The 23,374-nt window shown below is 58.6% G+C and overlaps 3 protein-coding genes across 5 annotated transcripts in view; 1 reads left to right on the top strand and 2 right to left on the bottom strand.

Moving 5' to 3' along the window:
• Positions 1 to 2,945: 2,945 nt before the first annotated feature.
• Positions 2,946 to 14,540, bottom strand: AP5B1 (adaptor related protein complex 5 subunit beta 1). Of its 2 annotated transcripts, none has more exons than XM_063093767.1 (3): positions 14,168 to 14,540; positions 5,764 to 5,931; positions 2,946 to 5,661 (listed from the first exon to the last, which is right to left on the bottom strand). In XM_063093767.1, exons 2-3 carry the CDS (start codon positions 5,911 to 5,913, stop codon positions 3,106 to 3,108), a joined length of 2,706 nt encoding a protein of 901 aa, XP_062949837.1. In that variant the 5' UTR covers positions 5,914 to 5,931; positions 14,168 to 14,540; the 3' UTR covers positions 2,946 to 3,105. The 2 variants fall into 2 exon arrangements, with proteins under 2 accessions (XP_062949837.1, XP_062949836.1); XM_063093766.1 differs by lacking the exon at positions 14,168 to 14,540 and adding an exon at positions 6,289 to 6,362.
• Positions 13,505 to 23,064, top strand: OVOL1 (ovo like transcriptional repressor 1). The gene is made up of 4 exons (XM_063093771.1): positions 13,505 to 13,604; positions 20,159 to 20,376; positions 22,227 to 22,416; positions 22,735 to 23,064. The coding sequence occupies exons 1-4, from the start codon at positions 13,505 to 13,507 to the stop codon at positions 23,028 to 23,030; spliced, it is 804 nt and encodes a 267-aa protein (XP_062949841.1). The 3' UTR covers positions 23,031 to 23,064.
• LOC134375378 (golgin subfamily A member 6-like protein 2) overlaps positions 14,533 to 23,374 on the bottom strand; it is a 46,124-nt gene continuing 37,282 nt past the window's right edge. For both annotated transcript variants that reach the window (XM_063093769.1, XM_063093768.1), the window contains 2 exons: positions 18,312 to 18,500; positions 14,533 to 15,475 (listed from right to left, as the gene is read on the bottom strand). The gene's annotated coding sequence lies outside the window, so the exon portion shown is untranslated. The remainder of the gene's footprint in view (positions 15,476 to 18,311; positions 18,501 to 23,374) is intronic.

A 23,374-nucleotide genomic window follows, 5' to 3' on the forward strand; every position in this document is an offset into this window, starting at 1 on the left:
AGGCTGCATTCTAATCAATAAAGTGTATTGTTGATAACGCAGTGCATTTGTTACAGTATATCAAGGTGAGATTATGATTAAACTATTCACACCTCCATATCAATGTGTGCGTCCCCAGCTGCCACGGCAAGGGAAGAGAACGCTGGCAATGAAATGTTTTGCCCCAGAACTGACACCCTTCACACTACATTAGCCACAGCTGGGCTCATGGCCAGGCCTACCTTGGAGGAGGTGAGGAAGGACACTAGTGTATACCCAGCAGTTGGTGAACATCAGTAATGTCCACACAGATAGCCAAAGTGAGTGGTGGGACTCTGAGACTCCCCTTTTGCAAGAATTTTTGGTTGTTTGAGGGATAGTTACATGGGGTCATGCTGTTACTGTGATTTTTGGGAAGTTTCAGTATGAGCAGCAGAAAGTGATGCTGAGAGTGCAAAGGGGTGGACTCTGGTAGATATTTTGGGCTGGCCCAGTGTCCATCCTACCTCCTAGTATGCCTTTCCAGATGCACTGAGGGGAGTCAAAACTAAAAGCTTTTACTCAGACATGCTTAATCAGGTTGAGCACATGCATACTCTATGATTCAGCAATTCTGCTCCCATTATGTATCTCAGAGAAATCGTTTCCTAGGTCCATAAGAGGACATATAAGAATGGCCACTGCAGCATCGTTCTGTTGGGCAGGAGTTGGAGGTCATCCGGTGTCCAGGGCTAGAGAAGTAGACGAATAAAATGGGATGCCTGCATGGATGGGCAGACAGATGGAGGGAAGGCTGGATGGTCAATCCTTACATGCACCAATTATCTTAACCTTAGGCTAAGGATTAACACAACCGTCTGCCCCTGTGGGCAAAAAGAAAACACCTGCATTTCTGCATTCCCTTGCCACTAAACTTCTGCATGAGAAACTGATTCCACTAATGAGATGCCCTCTGAACGATGCAGAAAGAGGAAACAAGGCCGAGGCTGTCTGCCCTGCAACCCCAGCTGCAGTGAGGTTCAGTCTTCTGCAGCATTGACGAGTCTCTGGGTTTGTGGTTGTCAAGAGGCAGTGGTGGCAGTCCGGTCCTGTATCCCAGGCTCCAGGACTGACTTCCTGGGTGCTAAGGGAACTTGGCTCACAGGCAGGGCAGTATGCTCTGGAACTCAACAGCTCCATTGGTGGTCTCCTGGAGGACCACTTCTCTTGCCTTCCCAGGGACTTTGTAAGTAGCTTTTCTGTCTTAAATCCTTTTCTGCTGAAAACAGCTGGAGAAGTTTCCACTTCCTGAAACTGACCCCTTCCTGATTTGGCAACAACTTGCCCAGATGACACAGCACATTACTACTGGAGCTCAAGTTTGAGACTAGCCTCCTGCCTTGGTCTGTAACAGTTCCCACAGTCCCAGGCCCTTCTTTCCTCTCCTAGCCCACCCCAGTCAGGAGGGACAAGACCGGTCCATAGAGAACCCTTGGGCTGGGAGCCTAAGAGGGAGGGGCAGCAGGAGAGGCCCTCCCCAGAACAGTAGATCCCAAGCCATTGGTCACTCCGTCACCCAGCTCTGCTGACTGCTGCTTCTGTGGCATCCTGGGGTCCAGCCCAAGGCACTGGGGACTCTGTGGCCCCTAAGATGGTGTGGTAAAGGAAATCTGGCACAGGATGACAGAACACGGTTACCTACCAGCTGAGTGACCTTAGGAAAACCACTCAACACCTCTGGCCTGCAGTTTTCTTCATCTGCAGAGCCCTGCAGAGCTGTGGCAAGGATGTAAGAGGCAACGTGCAGTGTGTGCCTGGTGGCAGAGCCGGACTCAGACACATCTGCATCCCAAGTGTCTTGCATATTTTGAAAAAGAACGAGGGGAACTAGTTCTTCTTTCCTGGGAAGATTCCTAAGTATGGGTTAGGTTTCTTAGGGGCTGGGGTTAGCAGCTTAGTTTTAGCCCAGATCATGTGGCCTTCTCTGTCAGCCGCAAACCTCACTAGCAGGCCCTATCAGTACAGCCCGAGCAAGCCCTCTCCCCGGGAAGGGGCCACCTGGCCCCTGCAGACTCCCCCACTGTTTCTGGCTGCTGGCCCATCATCCTATCCAGCGGAGCTCCCAGGGGCAGGGATCCTGCCAACCTTGGGAGTTGAAAAGCACCGACCCACAAGCCAGGAGGTCCAAGCTCTTGCTCCAGCCTCCTTCCTAGGGTGCTGGGTGGTGTTGAGCAAGGCCAGACCCTCTCTGGGAAGAAGTGGAAAGGAGCATGTTTTTTCTCCCGCCTCTTGGACAGGGATTCTGAGCATCCTAGAACACCTGGGCAGGAAGGAACTATAGAGCCCTGCCGTCCTGGGGTTTAGTCTGGAGGCTTTTTTGGGGTGTAAGATCCCCCTATGGTTTGAATGTTTGCCCTCTCCCAAACTCAAGTTGAAAAAAATTTTTTTTTTTTTTTTGGGCCGGCCTGTGGCTCACTCGGGAGAGTGCGGTGTTGAGAACACCAAGGCCCCGGTCATCTTTAAAAAAAAAAAAAAAAAAATTTTCTTTTTTTAAGATTCCCCGGTAAGGGGATCTTAACCCTTGACTTGGTGTTGCCAGCACCACGCCCAGCCAGCGAGCCAACCGGCCATCCCTATATGGGATCCGAACCCGGGGCCTTGGTGTTCTCAACACCGCACTCTCCCGAGTGAGCCACGGGCCGGCCCCCTCAAGTTGAAATTTAATGTCCATTGCAACAGTATTAAGAAATAGGACCGTTAAGAGGTGATTAGGCCATGAGGGTTCTGCCCTCCTGAATGGATTAATGCTCTTATGGTGGAAGTGGGTGAGTTATCTCGGGAGTGGGTCCCTGGTAAAAGGATGAGCTCAGTCCCCTTCTTCTCTTGCTCTCTCTTGTCCTTCTGCCATGGGATGAGGCAAGAAGTCCCTTGCTCGATGCCAGCCCTTAATCTTGGACTTCCCAGCCCTGGAACTGTGAGCCCATAAATTTCTGTTTATTATACATTACCCAGTCTCAGATATTCTGTCACAGCAGCAAAAGGGATTAAGACATATCCCCACCCTAGTGAATCTGCTCCCAACAAAGGCCCAGAAGAAAACAAGCCAGTGAAGGTCGTTGGTGAAGGTAGGTCTTTTTGGGAAAAGAGCTACAGGAGTGTGTCCTGGACCTTAGCAGCCCCTCTTAGGCAAGACTCCTCAAGGGCCACAGTTCGCCCCACCTGGCTTTCCTCTGCAGCCCACAGCCCACGGAGGTAGTCCCCCACCAGGGGCAGCACGGCCCAGTCATCGGTCCGCAGGGCCACGGGCACGCCGTCTGCCTGGGCCGCCTCCAGCCGCAGCAGCAGCCTCGAGTCTGGGGGCAGGCGGATAGCTATGTAGTAGCTGGTGGGTGGCTGGGCCACCACCACAAAGGGCTCCAGGTGGCGGGACACCAAGTTCTGCAGCCCCTGCGGCCCGAGTGGACACCACACACGACTCTCAGCGCCCTCCGGCAGGCAGGAGTCCCAGAGGTCCTCAAAAAAGCCCTGCCCGACCCCCTCTGGGGGCTGGGGGAAAGGCAGAAAGAGGTCAGCGAAATTCACGATCAGCGGTGGCAGGTGGGCGTGGCACGTTAGGCCAGTGGGCGTGGTGTAAAGGGCGCCGACATGGAGCCGTGCAGGGGCCGGGCGTCGCGGCTGCAGGGGCAGGAGCAGAGGGCGAGCAGCACGGCCAGGATACACGCACGGCACGTGGACAGCCAGCAAGGGCGCATAGAGCTGTCCTTCCACGCGGAACCGCAGCTCCAGAGAGTAGACGGGCTCCAGCGCCTCCACCTGGAGCTGCAGCACCGGAAGTGGGCCCTTGGCCCTGCGGGGCCCCACACTCAGCCGCATTGGCGCCTGGGCCTCCTGCACCATTAACGCCGCCACAAAGCCCTGGTTCTCCGCCACCAGCGAAGAGGCCAGTGCAGGTGCAGCAAGTGAGGGGCCCAGGGCCACCCCCAATTTGGGCCCTGTCAGGTGCGCCAGGAGGATGTAGTACAGGCGGGCGTGATCCCGCCCATCAGGGTCCTCCAGCTGCCTGGCCAGCGCCTGCAGCAAGTCTGCCAGGCCACTGCCCCCACCTGCCCGCAGCAGGGTCCGGCAGACCCGCAGCAGGGCCTGCTGGAGGCCCCAGTCCGTGCAGTGGGCAGCTGTGGCCTGTAGAAAGCTGAGGGCGGCACTCTGGGCATCCCCATCTGCCACCTTTGCCAGCATCTGCAGGTGCCAGCGAAGAGCTTCATCCCCACCCGGACTGGACACCACCTCCTGCCGCAACACCACCCTAAGGGGTTCTCTCAGCTCAGGACCCACATGATCCAATAGGTCCACAAAGTGGGGAGCCAGCACAGGCCGGGATCGGTACAGCAGGGCCAGTCCGTGGATCAAGGGTGTCAGCACCATAGGCTGCCGGGCCAGGTAGTGGGCAACCAGGTAGGAGGCCTGGAAGCAGAGAGCGGCCAAGGCCCGGGGGCCCCCATCCAGAGCTGCCCTCTGCCACAAGCCAGCCAGCAGCTCTGTGAGGTAGCACCGTGGGCTCTGAACCTGGTCTTTCTCCTCCTCTTCCTCTGCACAGAGCAGGCACAGCAAATGCAGGCGTGCCAGGAGGACCATCGGGTCATTCAGGAGACTAGGCAGGAGGCCACGGCATAGCTGAGGCCCCAGCAGTAGCGGGGCCGCCTCCTCACCTTCGGGGCCCAGCGGCCAGTTCTCAGGGAAGTTCAGGAGGCAGTGCAGGTAAAAGAGATGGGTGGGTGTGGGCAGGGCCGGGTGCTGGGCGGCCAAGGTCAGCCTGCGGAGCAGCAAGGCCTCATCCTGGGCAGTAAACAGTGCTTCACCGAAGGCTGCCTTGAGCGCAAGAACCGCATGCAGCAGCGTTAGCTGTGCTGTGCCCAGCAGCCGTACCAGCTGTGGCTTGAAGAGCGCTGGTGGCTGTCCCGGCAGACCCCGGAGGGCCCAGCCAAGCAACCACAGAAGCTGGGCCTGGGCCACAGGAGTGAGCAGGTAGGTGGTGTCCAGGAGCTGAGCCACAGCAGCCCGCAGCTCCCGGGCCTCCTCAGGGCTCAGCTCCAGCGCTGCAAGGCCACATTCCACCTCCTCAGCTGCCGGCCAGCTGGGTGCCTGGGGCTGAAGGTGGGAGTCACCCTCTTCAGCTAGTGTCCAGTCCCAGAGACCACCCCCAGTGCGGGAGGTCCCGGCCATGAGCAGGCCCTGCAGGCCAGCTCCAGCTCTGGACTGTACCATCAAGGTGTTGCGTAGAGCAAGTGCCAGCAGCAAGCTGAGTGGCTGGACAGGGCCCTCCTGCCCCAGCAGGCCCCGCAGCAGCCACAGAGAGCCCCCCAGGAGCCCAGGCTTGCAGCTCTCCAGCTCTCGCAGGCACTCACACGCTGTGGCCTGTAGGGGGCGCTGTTCGGACATGGGGCCAAACCCTCGCCCTAGATCGCTGCCCGAGGCCAAGCCAAGTAGTAGGGGCAGGAGCCGGCAGGAGGCTCCCGAGGTGGGGCCCAGCGCACCTCCTGTCGCCAAGACTGTTGTGGCCGCCAGCAGTAGGGGCCGCCGGAGAGCTGAAGGCCGTGGGGGTAGCAAGACCAGGGTGTCCAATAGGGAGGTAGCAGCCGCCTCGGCCAAAAGGGTGTCTGGCCACAGTTGGGCTGGGTACTCCAAGCTCAGGGCCAGCAAGGAAACCTGGCACGGGGAATTTAGGAGAAAATCACGAATATGAGGTTCCTGGCCTGGTAGGCTAGGGTTTCAATATGGGTCAGGGCAGGAGACCCGCGCGTGGCCTACCTTGGTCTGTTCGTTCAGCTTCTCACTTCTCAGGTCGCTCAGCAGGTCTCGACCCAAATCCTCCCCCTCGGGACCCTCCATGAAGGCGGACGGGCTGGCCCGGAAGGCCGCCAGGCGCTGGGCCCAGGCTTCCCGGCTCAGGGGCCCCATGGTCAGGCACGCAGATGCCTGCAAAGAGAAGGAGCATCAGGCCGGCGGCCGCGGCTGCGAGGACGCGCGGGGCCGCGAGGCCGCCAGAGGGCGCCTGGGCCCTCCGCCATTGCCGAAGGGGCCGCCGTCACCCCAGGGCCGTCTCGCAGATCCCAGCAGGGGCCCGTCGCCGGGTCCCCAGAGGAAACTGGGATGTTTCGGGGAGACGCCGGGGCGGGCGTCCAGGGCCCCTGCGGGGCAGGAGCGCGGGCGAACAGGGCCGGGCGGCCCGCGCGGGTGCGTGCCGAGAGCTCATCAGGCCGCCCGCGGCGGGCACCGAAACCACAGCGCCGCCCGGGCCCCCGGCGCCCGCGGTAACGGGCCGGCCGCTCTCACCGCCTGACTCAGCCGCCGCGGGGCTCGGGCCGGCCGGCTCCTTCCGGGCGGGCGGGCGGCGCGGGGGCGGCCGAGACCGGGCGGGACCGCGCGGGGCGGGGCGTAACGGGGCCGCCGCCTCCCCGCCCGCCCGTCCGGCAGGTGCCGACTCGCCGGTTTCGCTGGGGCTGAGTAACTGTCCCGCCGCGCAGGGCCCCCTTCCCCGAAACCGCCGCAGGCCCGGGCAGGGGCGGTGGAGCCGGGTGGGTCCGGGCTCCGGGATGCCGAGGTCCCCGGCGCGGGGCCTGCGGTCCCAGGGCCCTCGGGCGCACATCCGCCCGGGCCCCGCCAGCTGGGCAGGGACGCAGCCAGCGCGCCCCCCGCCGGCGCCCGGGCGCTCCACACGCAGAGCCGGACGCGCGCCGCGCCCGGGGGTGGCGGGGGGTGCGGGGCTGCGGGCTGCCCGGTGGCCGCTGGGGGGTGTGAAAGGTGCGGTCCCAGGGCTCCCGCAGGAAGAGCGCGCGGCGGCCCCGGCTGAACCGGTCGGGCGGGCGCCGCAGGGCTTGGCTTCGCTTCCCCGACGCCGGCCCCGGGCCCCCCACCCGATCGGCTTGGGGACGAGGAGTCGGCGCCGGGGTCGCGGCCCGGTGGAAGCTACTGACCTTTGGCCGAGGCCGCGCAGACGGCCAGCAGAGGTCGTGGCGACCCGGGCGGGGTAAAGCGGGCGCGGCAGGGCCATAAAGCCAAAGTGAAGCCAGAAAACAACGGGATCCAGACCTGGGACGTGCGGGACGGCAGGGCCCGGCAGATTACGGGGCTCACGGCACGCCCAGCACGGACGGGAAACCAAGGCCCAGAAGGGGAGAGGCCTCGCCGCCCGAGACCTGGGGCCAACCAGGCCCAGAACCCAGTACTCTCCGCTCCCAGGGGGCTGGAACCCGGCTGTTTGCGGGGTCCAGGGCGTTGTGCCGGGGGCTGGCCGAGTAGCCACTCCTAGGCCCCAGGCCCAGGCTGCAGATGCCCTACTGACCGCCGGCTTTCAGGACACAGAACCGCGGGCGTCCAAACCCCGCCGCCCACCAGCCTGACTAACGCCTCTGGCTCTAATTAGCCGCTTTGAAGATGAAACAGGCCTGAGCCCCCATGCCAGCCGCTGCCAACTCGTCTCTCCCCTTCCCTCAGGCTGCGCCAGCCCCTCCCTACCCCATTCTGGCGCTGCTCCAGATGGGAGGTGGTGGGGAGTCAGGAGGTAGAGAACTGGAAAGGAGGCTGTTTGGGTGTCCAGGGTGTCAATGGGGGGAGTGGGTGGGATGGAGACAGGGACCCACCCAGAGGGACAGGTCCAGCCAGAAGACCCGGTCCTGGCTCCTCTGGGCCCTGGCTCCACAGTTGACTCATAGGCGGCAGTCCCAAACCACTTCCCTCTAGGTGCCTCAGTTTCCCCATCCATAAAATGGGAGTGATGACTCCCACCCAAGAGGCTGTGGGGTGGGGCGGCCTGGCTAATTAAACCTAAGATGAAAGAGGCCAGGATGAGAGCAGCCCTGGGGAGGGAGGTCAGCTTGGAGGAGGAGTCTGTCTGGTTTCCCTGTCTGAGGCCCAGAGGGTGCCGATAACTGCACATCCCTGGCCCTCACCACTTACAGTGAGGCAGGAATAGTTATTAAACCTCTTTTACAGTTGAAGAGACATGCTTCCAAGGGTCAGGAAGACCGACACTGGCTCTGGTCCCAGCTCAGCCTGTGGCAGCATGGCCTCTGCCAACCTCCAGCCTGTCTGAGTCTTAGCTCCTTGGGGCGAGGGTCTGGAGGGGGGGCAACCCACCTCTGATGGGCATGCCCACGTGGACTCACTGAGGCTCACAGCAACCCCAAGGTACTGAGGGTGGGTTCATCTGTCACCATTCACAGATGAAGAAAAGGAGGCCCAGAGAGGTGCAGCCATTTTCCCAAAGTCACAGAGCATCTCAGAAGTGGAGTCAACTTCAGCAAACTGCCCCTCGCTGCACCTGACCTGGCCCTCCCCCCACACCAGCTACCCTTAGCCCTCTTGAGTGTCCAGGTCCCTGGATGGGCCCTCCTCTCATCTGCCTGCCCAGGTGTCTGCTCCTCTGTGGGAGGGTGGTGATGGCTCTCTCCCTGGCACAGGCCAGGCACAGAGTTGAGCTCAGCTCATCATCAGGCCCGCCCAGGAGAGCAACATCCTAGCCACGAGGGCCCAGGTGTGGACCGCTGCCAGATGGCTCAGCAAGGGATTCCCCACTCGATGCCCTCACCTCGTTCCTTCTCTTCCTACTGAGTTTCCAGCCTCCCCCCATGCAGCCCAGTTTTGGGGAGATACCAGACACAAGTCTTGGAAAAGGGAAAGTCAGTTTCCTGAGGGGTCCTGAACCTCAGTTTTCTTATCTGTGAAATGGGGATACAACTAATCCACCCTCACAGCACTCAGCACTGGGGATACAAGTCAACAGGCTAGTCCGTAGAGACAGTAGAGTCGTGGGGGTGAGGGTTGGGGGAAGGGAGGGTACAGTGTTTTCTCTCAGGGTGATGAAAATGTTCTGAAGTTAGACTGTGATGATGTTATACACCTCTGTGAGGGTACTACAAATCACTGAATTGTAAAAGGTGAATTTTATAGTCTGTGAATTACATCTAAATAAAACCATTTTAAACGGTGTTAAAAAAAGAGGTCCCTCAAGTACAGAGCTTGCACAGCGGACAGAGGAACAGACAACAAACAAAAAAGACAAACCAAATGCTGCAAAGAAAATAGAATAGGGTAATGGGTCAGAGGTGACGAGGGGGAGGGGCACGGATTTAGCTTGCTGGGGGGTCAGAGAGGCCTCTTGGAAGAAGGGACGTTCGGTTGAAACCCGAATGACGACGAGAGGTTGCCAGTCATGGGCGGGGCAGAGGGCAAGGGCTCCAGGCAGGAGCGGCAGGAGGAGAACCCAGCTGGGGGCAGGTGGCAAGGCTGGCACGCAGGGCAGCGGTGGGGAGGGGGCTGGCAGGGCAGCAGGGGCTGCAGCATGCCAGGTCCTGGGGTCTTATTCCAGGGGCGATGGAGCTGCTGGAGGCTCTGCCCGAGGGGGAGGGGGACGTGGTCTGACCTGGGTTTCAACAGCATGGAAGGCTGCTGTGAGGAGTGCTGGCTGTGGGGGCACGGGGGGAGCCGGAGGCTGGTCAGGAAGCTAGACCACGGCCCAGGCGAGAGGTGACAGGGACTTGGATCCGGGTGGTAACCAGGGAGATGTGGGCAGGGTCGGGATGATATGAGAGCTGCATGACTTGCTGGTGAGTGGATGTGTGAGATGAGGGAAAGGGAAGGCAGGGGCTCGGGGGCTTGGGGACTCGGGCCTTGGGGACCTGGAGGCTGAAGGTTCCAGCATCCAAGGCACGGAAGGCTGTGAGAACTCTGAGGATGAATAAAGCCCTGCAGGCCTTACACGTGGCTCATGGTGCAGCCTAACCTGACTCCTTGGCATCCCCCAGTGGGAACCTATGGAAACTGAGGCTCAGAGTTTAGGTGGCTTGGTCCGAATCCCCAAAGACTAAGGCCACAGGACGGCCCATTTTGCCTTAGCCCTCCAGCGATTCCCAGCCCCTTCCCCACTCCCACCCCATCCTGGCTCCTCCCGGAAGCCTTCCCTGAGAACAGGAAGGGGTTGTTTCAGACCTTCTCCCTCCATCCAACTCGTGCCCTAGCTCTCCCTGGGCCCCTGGGCACCACATTCGGGTGTCTGACACCACACTTTGAGGAGCTTAGTCCTCACTTGCCTGCCGTGGTTCCTCTTTGTGTCACACCTCTGGCCACTGTACCAAGACACATCCACTCAGAACACACCTGGAATTGGCCCTCATGGTTCTGTGTGCACCTTGGCCCAGGCTGCCATCATCTGCTTAGACCACTGCAGTAGCGCCTCACTGGTCTCCCTACTGCCACCCTCCCCACTAATACACATGCTCTATTCTGCCCGTTTTGGAGCCTGCACCTTCCTACCACGCTGAACTTCACACGATGTAGCCAACCTCTTCTTTTCCACTTCGTCCCCCTCACCATCTGGCCACCATAGCCTTTGGATTCACTGCACGCACAGGAGGCTCACTCCAGCTTTGGGGTTGGTACCATCTATTCCTTCAGCTGATCACGCTCTTCCCTGCTCTGCACAGCTGGCTCCTACCTCTCCTTGAGATCTCGGCACCCCCGACCTGCCCCTACCACAACACTCTAGTCAAACGTTCTGTGTCACACTATTTCCACTTTTCTCTGTTCGCCTTGCATTGCAGAATCCCTGGTACTTAGCACATAGAAATCCTTGATAAATATTTGTTGACTGAATTAAGGGATGAACAAATGATACCTAGCTGGCACTGTGCAGAGTGCTGGGTAAACAGTGGTGAACAGAGCAGAAGGTGCCTGCCCTCATTGTACTCACAGTTTAGCTCCGAGTTTACCCAAGTTCGAATACATTGTCTGGCTGCAGAGCTGCCCATGAACCACAGCCCTCACACCGGAGGCCTGAGGGTGAAATCTAACCCACAAAGCTTTTGTTTAACCCATTCCATGTCTTTAAAATTTTTGAGATAACATTTAAAAATCAGTAGATTTCACATATAAATCTGGATTTCTGGTTTCTCCTGGAAATTGGAAAGATGTGGCCACATTGAGTTTCGGTACCCAAATGACGTGATTGTGACTGCCTTTTAGGTAGGCACATTCTCCACAGTCCCCACCACTCTCTAGTCGCTCCCCCACAGCCAGCACAATTGTCTTTAATCACTGAATGTTCACTATTGTTTTCTTTATAACAAAGAAATTTGTTCTGCAGTTATGTCTCTACCAAAGTTGGAACATGAAAGGCTCATGGATCACACAAGTCAAGAAATAGGATATTCATTGATTGGACAATATTTCTTGATAACCACTTTGTGCTAGGCACAGCTGCAGATGCTGGGGACAGCATGGGCAATACTCTGTCCCTCCTGGGGCCTCATTCCATCCACTGTAAGGTTCTTGTACAAGCTGGAGACATTGGACTGGCTGGCTGCATCCATCTGATCCACCCACCTGGCCTTCTGGACATTCAAGTTGCTCCCCCGATGAGAAAGACTGCCTCTTGTGCCCAGAGTCATCCATGAAGACTTCACCACAGCATCTACCAAGTGCCTGCTGCATACCAGCCCATCAGGATCTGGCATGACAAAAGTGTTCTATAAATATTCGTTGAGTGAATGAACTAAAATCACCTCTCTCCTAGACAGGCCGTGTCTTGCCTCAAAAGATAAATACGTAGTAGGTGCTCAGTTAATGTCAGTTGAAGGAAAGGGTCCAGGATCAGAGAGGAGGGTTGACATGGGAAGCGAGGGCGGCAGGAAGGCAGAGCCTGGGAAAGGCAGGAAAAGGGGGCAAACATGACTGCCCCATGGCAAGAGCTCACATCACCCTCCCGGCAACCTCAGGAGGCATGTGATAGGATTCCCAGGTGACAGACTCTTGGCCAAATTCACAGGCTCCAGGAGTGAGGGAAGAGGCCCACCTGTCCCCAAAGTCCACAGTCTCCCACATCCACAGGCACGCTGTAGAAGTCCTGTGGGGAAATGTAAAGGGCCGCTGGAAACCTCCCCACTCTTGAAAAAATGGCATCTCCAACTAGATGCCTGAAAGTCCACCATCAGCTGTCTACTCCTCTTTTGACTCCTGACTTTTGAACTGTGTGAATTCATTTGTCAGACTCATTTCCTCCTAATTTGTGAGAAAGGTATATGTGTGGTAGGGACTCTAAAATGTTAGTTTTATATTGGGGTGGGGTTTGAGAACTAAAAGAGAAAGAGGTTGCCATCCCTGCCCTTAATAGGTCAGCTAGTAAAAGAAGCCCAGCCATGGCCAAAGTGTCACAGTAAAGTGCCTCTTGGAGGCCACCAAGCACTCCCTGGCTTCTGAGGAGGGTGGGCATCCCTCCAACTGGGCCTGAGGACTGAGCAGAGCATGATGAATGGTTGGGGGTAGGGGCGGGGACGGTCCCAGGCTGAACTTCAGCCGGGTGTGGGGAGGCTGTGGGGAGGAAGCTCTCCATGGTGGCTGCACCCGGGCAAAGGAGGCTGGGCCTGACCCCGTCTGGGGACCTGGACCCTCAGCCCTCCTCTGGCCTTGCTGCATCTGAAATCCAGTCATTTGGGACTAGGAAGATAGCTTTTTCGGGGGTGTAAGCTCCAAATGCCAAGGCGCTGGGGGTTTTCAGGATCACGGTGGACTCAGCGCAGTTTAAATGCCCCTTCCTCCAAGAAGTCTTCCCAGGGCAGAAGGCGGGCTCTCCACTTTGTATTCGGGCCGTGTGCGTCTTGTGAGCTCCTGCGGCCCCGCATGCCTCTGGGCAGAAGTAGGCGCCCAGAAAACACCTCTAGGCTGAACCACGAATTGCTCAGCCAGGCCTTGGGATCCCGGGCCGCCTGGGCCCAGGCCTGGTTCGACAAGTGAGAGCCAAGCGGCCCGCTCCCACCCGGCGGCCTCATGCCTCCCCAGGCGACCCGGGCGCGCCAGGCCGGCCCGGCACAGTTGGGCGAGTTTCATTTCATCAAAGCGGAGCGTGCGAGCGTCGGTGCAAATAACGTTGCCCCCTCCGCTCCCTCCACCTCCCTGCTCGCAATGCTGGCACGCCCGCTGGGAGGTCCCGGCCGGGTAGCCAGGTGCCGGGTGTCCGGCGCCCGCCGCCCGCCCCCGCCCGGCGGCCCCGCCCGGGCCGCGAGGACACCTCACCCGCAGCGGAATGGAAACCGGTTCGACAGGTAACAAATAGGTGGGTTGTCACCGTTATTTCCCAACGCATGCGCCGTCGCTCCCCGGGCCACTCCAAGCTAATTAGATCAGATCACCCCCCCACCCCGCCCCAGCCACCAACACACACCGCCGCGAGCCAATAAAGCGTGAACCCGTCCGTCCGGCTCGCACTTTAAGACTTCCCAAGCGGCCGCGGGGACGCCAGTCGAGCCTGGAGACGCTTACCTGCCGCTTCCCCTCCGCCTGGTGCACCTGGCTGCGAGGAGGGAGGACGGCGACACTCCGCGGAGTTGGAAACGGGTGCGCGCCGTCCGAGCACGGTCTTTCAGCGAACGTGGGGGCGCCTCGGCGACCCCTTCCCTGAACTGTCCCCTCCCCCGCCTCCAGCCCCGCCAGGGAAAGGTGGGACGGCTCCCGGCTCTAGTTACGGAAGCGGATAGTGCCGGGCGAGGAGGGTTCGAAAATGCCCCGCGCGTTCCTGGTGAAGAAGCCGTGCGTCTCCACGTGCAAGAGGAACTGGAGCGAGCTCCCGGACGAGGAGCGCGGCGAGATCTACGTGCCAGGTGAGCGTCCGGCCGCGTCGAGGCGGCGGGCGCGGTTCGGGCGCCAGGACTGAACGCTTAGGCGACCGCGGCCCCGTTAGCCCGCGGCGGCCGATCCCGGGCACGGGGAAGGGGAGGGCAGGGCCGGCGGAAGGAGCGCCGGGTGGGGGCGGGGGCTGCAAGGTGGAAACGCGGCCGCTCCAGGCCTGGGGGCGGGGGGTCGCCTCCCCTCCAGCGGCCTGAGCTCAGGCGACCCTCGGCTCTCGCGTCGTAAATCCGGAAAGCTGGGACATTCATGAGACGGGAAAAGGGCACTGGAGCGATACCACTTTGGGGGGCAGGGAGCGAGCTGGAGTTGCGGCTGAGATTTGTGCTAAATGTAAGAGAAGACTCAAAGCTTAAGCCGCTTTCACAGGTCTCTCCCCCTCCCCCGCAACACTGGGGGCCGGGTCGGGCCGGCTGGGGTCCCCTCGAGTTTCCCTGGGGCTCCCGCCCGGCGGCCCCACGCAGTGCGCCGAGATGGTGGTGGGAAAGGCGCCGCTGCACCCCGCTTGCCCTAAGACAAAGGTGGGATCGGGTCTCACCTCTGTTAGAAGCGCGCTTCCTTCAGCCTTGCGGAGGACACAGTTGAGCGGACAGTGGTTTTAAGGGGCCCACCCCACAGCCAGGGGATCAGGCCCCGGGGAATCCGGTGCACCCAGTTTATTTTTGGAAGGCGCGTTGACAGTGTCCGAGTCAACTTCGAATGAGTAACCAGAGTCGTGTCTTCCTCCAGTGGCATCTTCCTCTGCAAGCCCTGAGAACACTTCTGCCCTTTCCGTCCTCCCCTACCCCCAACAAAATCTTTGGTCTGGAGAAAGCCGCTTCCTTGGCAACTCCCCCTCCCCAGGCCTGGGGGCAGGGCAGGGGATGCGCGGAACACCCTGCCCAGCGCCTCCAAAGGGGGAGAAGGTGTAATTAACCAACTGACTTTGACCCTTGATCTGCAGGCTCCCGGGCACCGCCCCAGGCCTTGTAGGAAAGTGGGGAAGTTCTGGCGGTGAGGGGCCCTGTGAGGACTCTTGCCTGTTTCCCTCCAGAATACACTGTTGGAGACAGTGGGTGTAATGGTGAGGTCTTTGTGCCTGAACTGCCGAGATCCAATGGCCTGTGGCGCTGGCGGGATGTTTCACAGCCTAACCTTATCTTGAGCAGCTGGGCCTCTTCTACCATCTCCTTAAAACAAGGGAATGTGCCAGAAGTCCCTGATGACCCCAGTGGGGAAACTGAGGCAAAAAGGACGTGAGCAGCATCCTCACCTGAGGTGGATTAGGGTGTGGGCTCAGAATTCCATGTGCAGTTTCTTGCTTCGCCGACTTCCTGGCGAGCTGACTGGTCTCCACCTCCGGAAGGGCTCGGTGGCTGGCAGAGCCCCCTGCCTCGCTGCTGCCTCCTCCCTCACCTGTGTTTGACTTGCTGCATAGCTGCTCCTTGGGATCTGATAAACTGAACTTGGACTGTGTTAAAGGTGAGCTGAGCCTTGAGCCAGACTCAGTGCTGTTATTTTTAGTTTTATTTCACATCCCAATCAGTAACAGATCATGTGTTGACTTTTACAAAGGACAAAGAAATTCCGTTTGTTCAAATCATTGACTTCCTTGGGTCCTAGTGATTTTCCCATCTCAGTTCTGGTGGCCACAGTGGGAGTGGCAGGGGAGACCTGCACCCCAGGGGCTGTCCCATCAGGTGCAGGGGAGGGCTTCTGGGTGGTCCGTGCCAGGGCTGCTGCTGTCCAGGTGAGGGAGATGTGCAGGTCACTCGCTTTGCAGAATTGTCCAGATATTGGGTGGGGGGATCTAATCTCAAGGGCACCGGGGAGAGTTTGCCGTCTTCACTTTGGTGAGGGGAGAGTCCTGTGGGGTCAAGTAAACGGTAAAAGTCACAGAACTTAATTTTACCTCTAAAAGCCATGGGGCCCAGTGGAGAGTTTTCCCACAGCTTTTGGAAATGAGGAAGGGAATGTCCCCAGTCCATGCTCGGGTGCCTCAAATGGCTGGAGAGTGGGGGATGTGTTTTGTGGTGGCCTGTCCCCTGCTGGGCCATTCCATCAGCAGCCAAGCATGACCCCAGGAGCCAGCTGGGCACGTTTCCATCACCCCACCAGACTCCTGGCACGTTGTGACCAGCTAAGCACTGACCCCATTCCCACCGGGGTACATGGGAACATTTGAGTTCTGACCTTTCTACCAGGTTCCTCAAAGCATCACAGATACCACCTGGAAGCAAAAGGTTCTACTGTGAAGACGCTGGGCCCCACCTGGCAGCTCTGATTCAAGGGCCCTAGTCTGACCATCATCACATCAGCCTTTCTCCCGTAGGCAAAATTCTAGAGGGCTTTGGATCCCCATACTGGCCAGCCACCGAAAAAAAAAAAATTCTATAGTCCCCATTCCCAGGACAGACTCTTTCCCTTCAACCCCACTGCCCTTCCAAAGGCGAGGGGAACGCCCAGGTGTGGGCCTCAGGGCTAGAAGGCTTGGAAGGGGAATGGTGAGGATTTCCTTCTGCAGCCCTCCCTCCCTCTCTCCATCCCCTGTGTCTCCTCCACATGGGCTTCTCCTTAGTTGTGTCAGTACTGACTGTGGAGTGACGGAGTAATACTGGTTTCTTGAGGAGGAACCCAGGCACCTGTACCCAGGTGGTAAATTCCACCTCATGGACTGAAGGGGAAGGACTCCAGGAACAAGGATCAAGCTAGTTCCTCCAAGCCCTGGCCCTTGTGAGTGAAATCTCAAGGCCAGGAAGGTACTTGAGGATAGACCTGGAAGCGGGAATTCAGGAGCGTTCCAGGGGCCTCTTCCAGGCCCCCAGCTGCCCACTCCCAAGCCTCCCCTCTGCTTGTGGGCTGGCCTGCAGTCTCTTTGCCAGTTCACCAGCACGTGCACAAACCCAGACAGGCCTGTGGGCTGAGCTGGAGAAGGCTGCCACTTCCTCTAGGTAACATGGCCCAGTCTGGCTCTGCCACTAAGTAGTGGGAGAATTTGGGCAACTGTCTTTCCAGGCTGGGTTAGAAAGGCTGAGAAAGTCAGCTTTGGGCCCCTGAGTACTTGTGTGTGGGTGGGAGGGGGTGGGGCCAGGAAGAGGTTAGGCCTCTGATGATGATTCTAGTGATTCCTGGGAAGTGTTTGGCAGCAAAGGAGATATTTGCTGTGCTCTCCAGGGGGCAGGGCTGGGAGAGTGGACAGCCCGCCAATGGATAGGAACAGAAGAGCAGCTTGGGCCCAGGCAGTGGGCTAGATGGGACTCCTACCTGTCCCATGGGGTGCTGTCACCCAAGATGCTAAGCTGTCTGTCCCAAGCTTGGTTGCGCCGAGGCAGAAGCCTGCCAGACCATTTGTCCCAGAGAGAGAGCAAGTGAGGATGAGCACTCTGGGTGTGGGGGGATGGGAGTGAAGCCAGGCTGATGTTGATGTCGGGGTCCCTTTTCATCATTGTCCATTTTCAGCATGTATTGTACAGAGTCCCACAGGGTGCCCGGGCCTGTGCTGGGCAGGAGGGGAGGATGAGACAGGAAGAAGAGCCCTGGCTGTTCAGGGCTGTGCACGCTGGCCGAGGCGCCAAGGCACGGTTTTAATTTCATCATGGACATTGAGTGGAAAGCAGCTGGGAAAAGGGGAAAAGATATTGCCTGAGAGAAGAACTTTTGGCAGTTCACAGAATGGAAACAAAAGGCCAAGAGACATGTCCATTATGTTCCCTGCTGCTCGCCTCTGCCACCTCTGGCCGGTGCTGGCTTGCTTTGGGCGATTGCTAGCTGGCCTGCGGGGATTGGAGGAGGCAGGCACAGGGGACCCCAGCCCTTGCAAGGCTGCCTGAAACCAACCTGGGCTCGCCCTCACATTGAGAGTGGAGTCAACCCCACGCGCAGGTCAGCCCCAGCATCAGCACCCGTGTGCTCAGCGGGGGACCCAGGAAGCCAGTGTCCTTGCATCTGCTTCACTTGCTCTCCCTGGACAGCTAGTGCCCGGGCCTCACACCCAGCCCTGTCCTGAGACCTTGGATGAGAAAGGACCTGGTGCTCCGTCCAGTATGTGGGCCAGTAGCTTTCAATGCAAGAGGGTAAGGCAGAAGATGGTCCTCAGATGGCAGTTGCCTCGGACACAACACCATGGTGTCTGTTCCTCTGCTCTGGGCCTAGGCCCTCAGCATCACTCAGGTGGAGGCAAGTTGGGCCAACAGGAGGGGAGCCCCTGGAGGGAGTAGGGGGAGGGTCAGGCTGGTTCAGCCTGCCACACTCCACACCTGTGGGCATGCGATGAGTAGCCACAGCGGCTGCCGCCTTGCCGGAAACATCTAATTAGGGGACAGAGAGCAGCACAAGCAGGGCCCAACCAGTTCTGCTTCCTGCCTTCTGCCATTCAGTGACACTCAGCAACGGGCAGCATGCCCAATGCGCACTCCCTGTGCGTGCGGCTGGCAGGGACACACTCACGGGGGTGGCAGGGAGACAGGTCTGACAGGGTGGATGGGATGAGGCAAGCATCCCCACCCTGGCAGCCATGTGGCCACCTGTCCAGCCTCACCCACCCCTCGCTCAGGGTAGAGGTGGCAGAGAGAGCCAGATCAGACAGGCTCACTCCCTGTCCCCAGTCCCTCAGCACCAGCACTTCCAGGACTGTGTGGAATGGCAGAGGTGGGCAAAGAACACAGGTTTCCTCCCACACTGGCCTGGATCCTCCAAACCCTCACCATGAGCCTCCGCTAGTGGAGCCGACGGTGACAGCTCATCTTGAGTGCAAGCCAGTCCCCTCGCCTGCTGTTGCCGCTCCTCTGCTGCTCCAGGCGGAGGCAGTGTGGCCCAGGTCCAGCGGTTGGGAGCCTAGCTCACACCATCCAGTACTGACAGGCAGAAGAGCAGAGTTTCCTGCGGGTCTCTACCTGGATTGAGAAATGGAAATTGTCATTCAGCTTTGAGTTCTCAGCCATGGTCTCCAATAGCCGGTCAGCTGGCACTGAAGCTGCCAACACTCTGTCCGCCCTGCCCACCCCAGCCTGTCCTGTGTGCACAGACAGCTCCCACTATGGGACACAAGCCAGGCAGGACAGCTGGACCCCCAAGAGCTCAGAGGGTGAAAGGGGACTGTGTCTCAAGGGCCAGGCCAGTACCAGACTCCGGTGAATCAACTCCCAGAATGAGGTGGCTCATTAAAGTCCCCTGGACAGACAGACGCCAGGGCCAGCAGAACGGGTTCTGGGCGGCAGGCAGGCACATTCTTCACCCATCAGACCTTTGTTGTGTTTTGAGGGGGCGAGAGTGGGGCCTCTCCCGAAACTTGGGTGCTTGCAAACGCACCCTTCCCCCATGATCACGTTGCTCTTCCTTCCCCCACATCCCTGAGGGAAGGGGAGGGGAGGGGAGGCGGGCAGCAGCCCTCCTGCCCGGGTCTTTGGGTCTTTGCCCACCATGTCCAGCTGTGGAGCGCAGGGTACAGAGGCCGTGCTCACACTTCCGAAACCCTCCATCAGCCTCCTAAGTCCCTCTCTCTGGAGCTCATTCATCCTTTCTGTCCTAGGCCCCTCTTGCTTTTTCTTTCCAAACCATGGGAAATGCTCCTAGTGTAGAGGTTTTCAGTATAGAGGTTAGGCTCTTTGGAAGAAAAATACTGACTAAATTGAAAAATTAGACCATTTGCCCCAACTCTGCTGGCTTTGAGACTTTGTCTCCTTTGTGTCCCTCCAGAGAACTCTTCTTTTTCTCTCTAGCAAGGCTAGGGCTTAGTGTCTGAAGCCAAGCCTCCCAGGCCCTGTTTAGTGTGAGGTGCTGCCGTGGGAGTGGCCATGTCAAGGGCTGCCAGGTATCGGTGCTGCCGCCACCGCTGGAGGGAGCCCAGCCCTGACTGCGCCCAGCGAGCGGTCCCCGCTGGGGGAGGGTTGCATAAGCGCTGGGCGGGCCACCTGAGACTGTTACGCGGCATCCACCTGCTGCTCCCTGACTTCCTCCCCGCTCCACCCACTGGCCTATTCCCCTGTGGAGTGGGGAGCCAGAGCCCTGATGGGCCACTCAGAGCAGGGACTGGCTAGCCCAGAGGAGGAAGGGGCAAGGATCACCTGAACCTCCAAGGCCAGCAGCTAAATCTGCCTGCAAGAGAAGCCTAGAGAGGCCCGACCACCAGGGACCCTTCTGGGACAAGGATGAGTCTCAAAGAACTGTCCTTGGGCCCAGGGCCTCCAGTGGTGCCCTTTGTCCCTGCACGAGTGTGGACGAGGCTGGAATCCAGAGGGACTGGCCCAGGTGGGGCAGGCAGACAACTCTGGGATAATTGGTAGGGCAATTTGGTCCTCCCAGTTCCGCTAAGACACAAATTACTCAGCGGGCAGTGGCGCTTGGCTGGCGTCACCTGTAATTACCTTAATAGGGCGGGAGGGAGGTGCAGCGTGTGGTGGGTTGGGGACAGCCCCACTCTGCCGCATGCCTGCAAGGGGTGGGACAGAGACTCCAGGTTCTAGCCATCTCGTTGCTAGAGAACCTTCCTGAAATCCCACTGGATCCTCCTTTCTCCCCCAAGCCCCTCACCTGGCTGTTCTTCTCTCCCCAGTCAGCCTGGGCTTCTGCCCACCACCACCCTACCAGGAGCTGGAACCATCAGTGGCTGAACCCCCTTCCTGCCCCACGGCTCTGGACATGAGCCTGCGGGACTCTAGCTATAGTGTGGCCCCTGGGCCCTGTGTGGTGGCCCGGCTGCCCTCTGAAGACATGGGCCACTTGACAGACTCCCAGAGCAGAGACCATGGCTTCCTACGCACCAAGATGAAGGTAATGCCTCTCACACTGTTTCCGAGGACCAGGGGCACTTGTGTAGACCTGTGTCCAGCCCGTGACGTGGCACAAATGAGATGTAGGCAGAGACTGACCTGGGACCTGGGCCGAGGTTTCTGAAGAGAAGTGAACTTAGCTGGAACACAGATGGGGGTGGAGGGAGGGGGAGAGTAGGTCTGAAGTTCTTTGGAGTCCATGTCCATTGGCAGTTCTGTTCACTTTCTGACTACAAAAGGCAAGGCAGCTGAAGGAAGAGCTACCTCTCTGCACAGAAGCCCTAGGCGAAGCAGTAAGACGTGAGCCTGCCTCAGCTACGTCTCTGGGGCTCCTGTGAGTGAGGTCTGGAGTTGGCACAGTGGTTAGCTGTTCCTGGAGGCGTGTGCCGGCAGTCGCCTCGCCCAGTTGTGTTGTTTCCAGCCTTGTCGGTGTCTGAGGCCTTGCATCAAGGGCAGGACCTGGGTAAGCAACCCCGCTGCATTCAGCAGCACTGCTGTGCTCCTGCTTCCAGAGAGCGCACAAACAGCAGGGCCGTCTCCGGCTGGATCTGTACTCCTGAAAGCTCCAAGATCTGGAAGCACCTGCCAGCAGTGATCTAGCAGGAGGATACTCCTGGTAGTGCTATCCTACCTGCCAAAGGCTGGAGAAAACTGGCAGAGGAATGCTGTTCCTTCCTCTCCTGCCTACGGAGGCCAAGTGTGTGTTTTAATGACTGAGACATGTGCTGGGTGATTGGCCAGAGCCAGCCAGGGCTCTCCCGAACAATTGCCCCTTGAGCCCTTCCCTCATTCCTTAAAGGGGATAGAACAGCAGGTGAACTGAAGGAGTGAGTCTCAGCCCATAAGGTCTTGACTGCCAGCAACAAGGGGAATTTCCCTGGTGCCAGAGCAGGACAGAATGAGGGGACCGAATGAGGGGACTGAATGAGGAGTGGTGTGATGGATGCCTGTGATCTCGGGAGGAGTTGCCAGTGCCGGGTCCACCCACAGAGCACCAGCAACCTCCAGAGTGTTAAATAACAGAGGTATCAAGACTGGGTCACTCTGCTGGTCATTGAGCCACACCTGTGCTAGTCACAGGTCCTGGACAGCTGCTGCAGCTCTTAACTTTAAGCAGCACACTCTCAAATGTGTCTGGGGGCACCCCAGATTTGCTGCAAATAATCCAAGGCACAGGGGAAGTAGGGAGGCAGAGATAAAACAGGACTGGCCCTCAGTGACAGGGCTCAGGGCTCACGATATTAGTCTCTCCACTTTTATATAAATGTGAAATTTTCCATAATTAAAAATATCAAAAAGGTTTATAGGCAAGAAGGTCCTCAGGGTAGCAGAGGAGTTCAAACCATGCCACATCAGGCTCGGCTCAAGAAAAACCAGGGAGCTGGGCTGGCTGGAGGGGACTCCAGGCTCACAGCACTGCTGCAGCCTGGGGAAGTTGCCACAGAGACCATGGTGTGTACATTTCCCATGTCCTAAGGGGGAGGACAAGAATGAATGAGCAGAAACTACAGAGGGGCAGACTTGGCCTCAGTTAAGGGAAAGCTTTCTAGGAAGTAGAGCTGACAGAGAAACAGCTGCTTCTATCAGTGGTTAAGGTGTCATCTCTAGACATGGTAAAGGAGGCCCTAGTGACCACCTTGAAAGGGGACTCAGGAATCAGACAGGAAGCTGGACCAGTGACCTAAAGGTTCCTTCCAGCCTCCAACTGCCAATCACTGTGAGCAAACAGCACAGGGGTGTGAGCAGTGCTTTTCTCTGGGGTGCTAGGGGCTGGCATTTGTATCCTCCCAATCTGCCAGCCTGCAACCCCAACTTCTGGATGTCTGTTACAAATACTGTCCTCACTCACAGGTGACCCTGGGGGACAGTCCCAGTGGAGACCTCTTCACCTGCCACATCTGCCAGAAGGCCTTCACCTACCAGCGCATGCTGAATCGCCACATGAAGTGTCATAATGATGTCAAAAGGCACCTCTGCACGTACTGTGGGAAGGGCTTCAACGACACCTTTGACCTCAAGAGACACGTCCGAACCCACACTGGTAAGCAGAAGCCCATGGCTGGGAGGGAGCATACAAGACCTGCTTGGCTGAGGCCACACGGAAATATTCCAGCAACTCCTGCTCGCCCTGGGTAATGGGTAGCCTTGGAAGGGCATCTTGGAGTTCAGGGCAGAAGTCCTCCTGAGTTCACCGATTAGGACTTTGATTAGAGAGTCACTTGGGAAACTGGTATTGGACAGACCTCTATCCATCCCTCTGCCCTAGAGTCAGGGGTCCTGTCCTTTCTGTGTCGAGAAGCTGCTAACTGGTCCTGAGGTCCCTGTCAGGTCCCTGACCCTGGTCCTTGTCTTCCTGCAGGTGTGCGGCCCTACAAGTGCAGCCTGTGTGACAAGGCCTTCACCCAGCGCTGCTCCCTGGAGTCTCACCTCAAGAAGATCCATGGTGTGCAGCAGAAGTACGCATACAAAGAGCGGCGGGCCAAACTGTATGTGTGTGAGGAGTGTGGCTGCACGTCCGAGAGCCAGGAGGGCCACATCCTGCACCTGAAGGAGCACCACCCTGACAGCCCACTGCTGCGCAAGACCTCCAAGAAGGTGGCCGTGGCCCTGCAGAACACTGTCACGTCCCTCCTGCAGGGTAGCCCCCACCTCTGAGCAGCGCAAGCCCGGGGATGCTCACCTCCCTGCTGCCCAGCCAGTCCACCCTCCTGTGGCCTCTTGCCAGAACACTGGTGATCAGGACTGGAGCCCTGGTCCTCTTATCTTTCCCCCAGGCGCACGGGCTCACTCAGGCCCAGCACTGACTTCCACTAAATTTTGCATTCTTGCCTGACAGGCAGAGGCTGCTCTCAGCCTGGGAAGATGTGCGTTATGTCTGGGGTTTGGGGGGAGGCCAAGGCTGCCTTCGATTAGAAGAGGCCGCCTATGGAGACAGGCACTGTTCCCCTGGCAGTAGGACTTCCTTCCCAGAGGAGGTATGAGGGGATCTTGTTGCCCTC

This window comes from Cynocephalus volans, chromosome 4 (assembly GCF_027409185.1).
Source record: "Cynocephalus volans isolate mCynVol1 chromosome 4, mCynVol1.pri, whole genome shotgun sequence".
In the NCBI taxonomy this organism is placed as follows: Eukaryota; Metazoa; Chordata; class Mammalia; order Dermoptera; family Cynocephalidae; genus Cynocephalus; species Cynocephalus volans.

Excerpts from the sequence above, each read along its gene's own strand:
- OVOL1 (XM_063093771.1), top strand. The coding sequence starts at position 13,505 with ATGCCCCGCGCGTTCCTGGTGAAGAAGCCGTGCGTCTCCACGTGCAAG. Across the intron at positions 13,605-20,158 it reads CGGCGAGATCTACGTGCCAG|TCAGCCTGGGCTTCTGCCCA; the intron begins GTGAGCGTCCGG and ends TTCTCTCCCCAG. Across the intron at positions 20,377-22,226 it reads TCCTACGCACCAAGATGAAG|GTGACCCTGGGGGACAGTCC; the intron begins GTAATGCCTCTC and ends CCTCACTCACAG.
- AP5B1 (XM_063093767.1), bottom strand. The coding sequence starts at position 5,913 with ATGGGGCCCCTGAGCCGGGAAGCCTGGGCCCAGCGCCTGGCGGCCTTC. Across the intron at positions 5,662-5,763 it reads AGCTGAACGAACAGACCAAG|GTTTCCTTGCTGGCCCTGAG; the intron begins GTAGGCCACGCG and ends TCCCCGTGCCAG.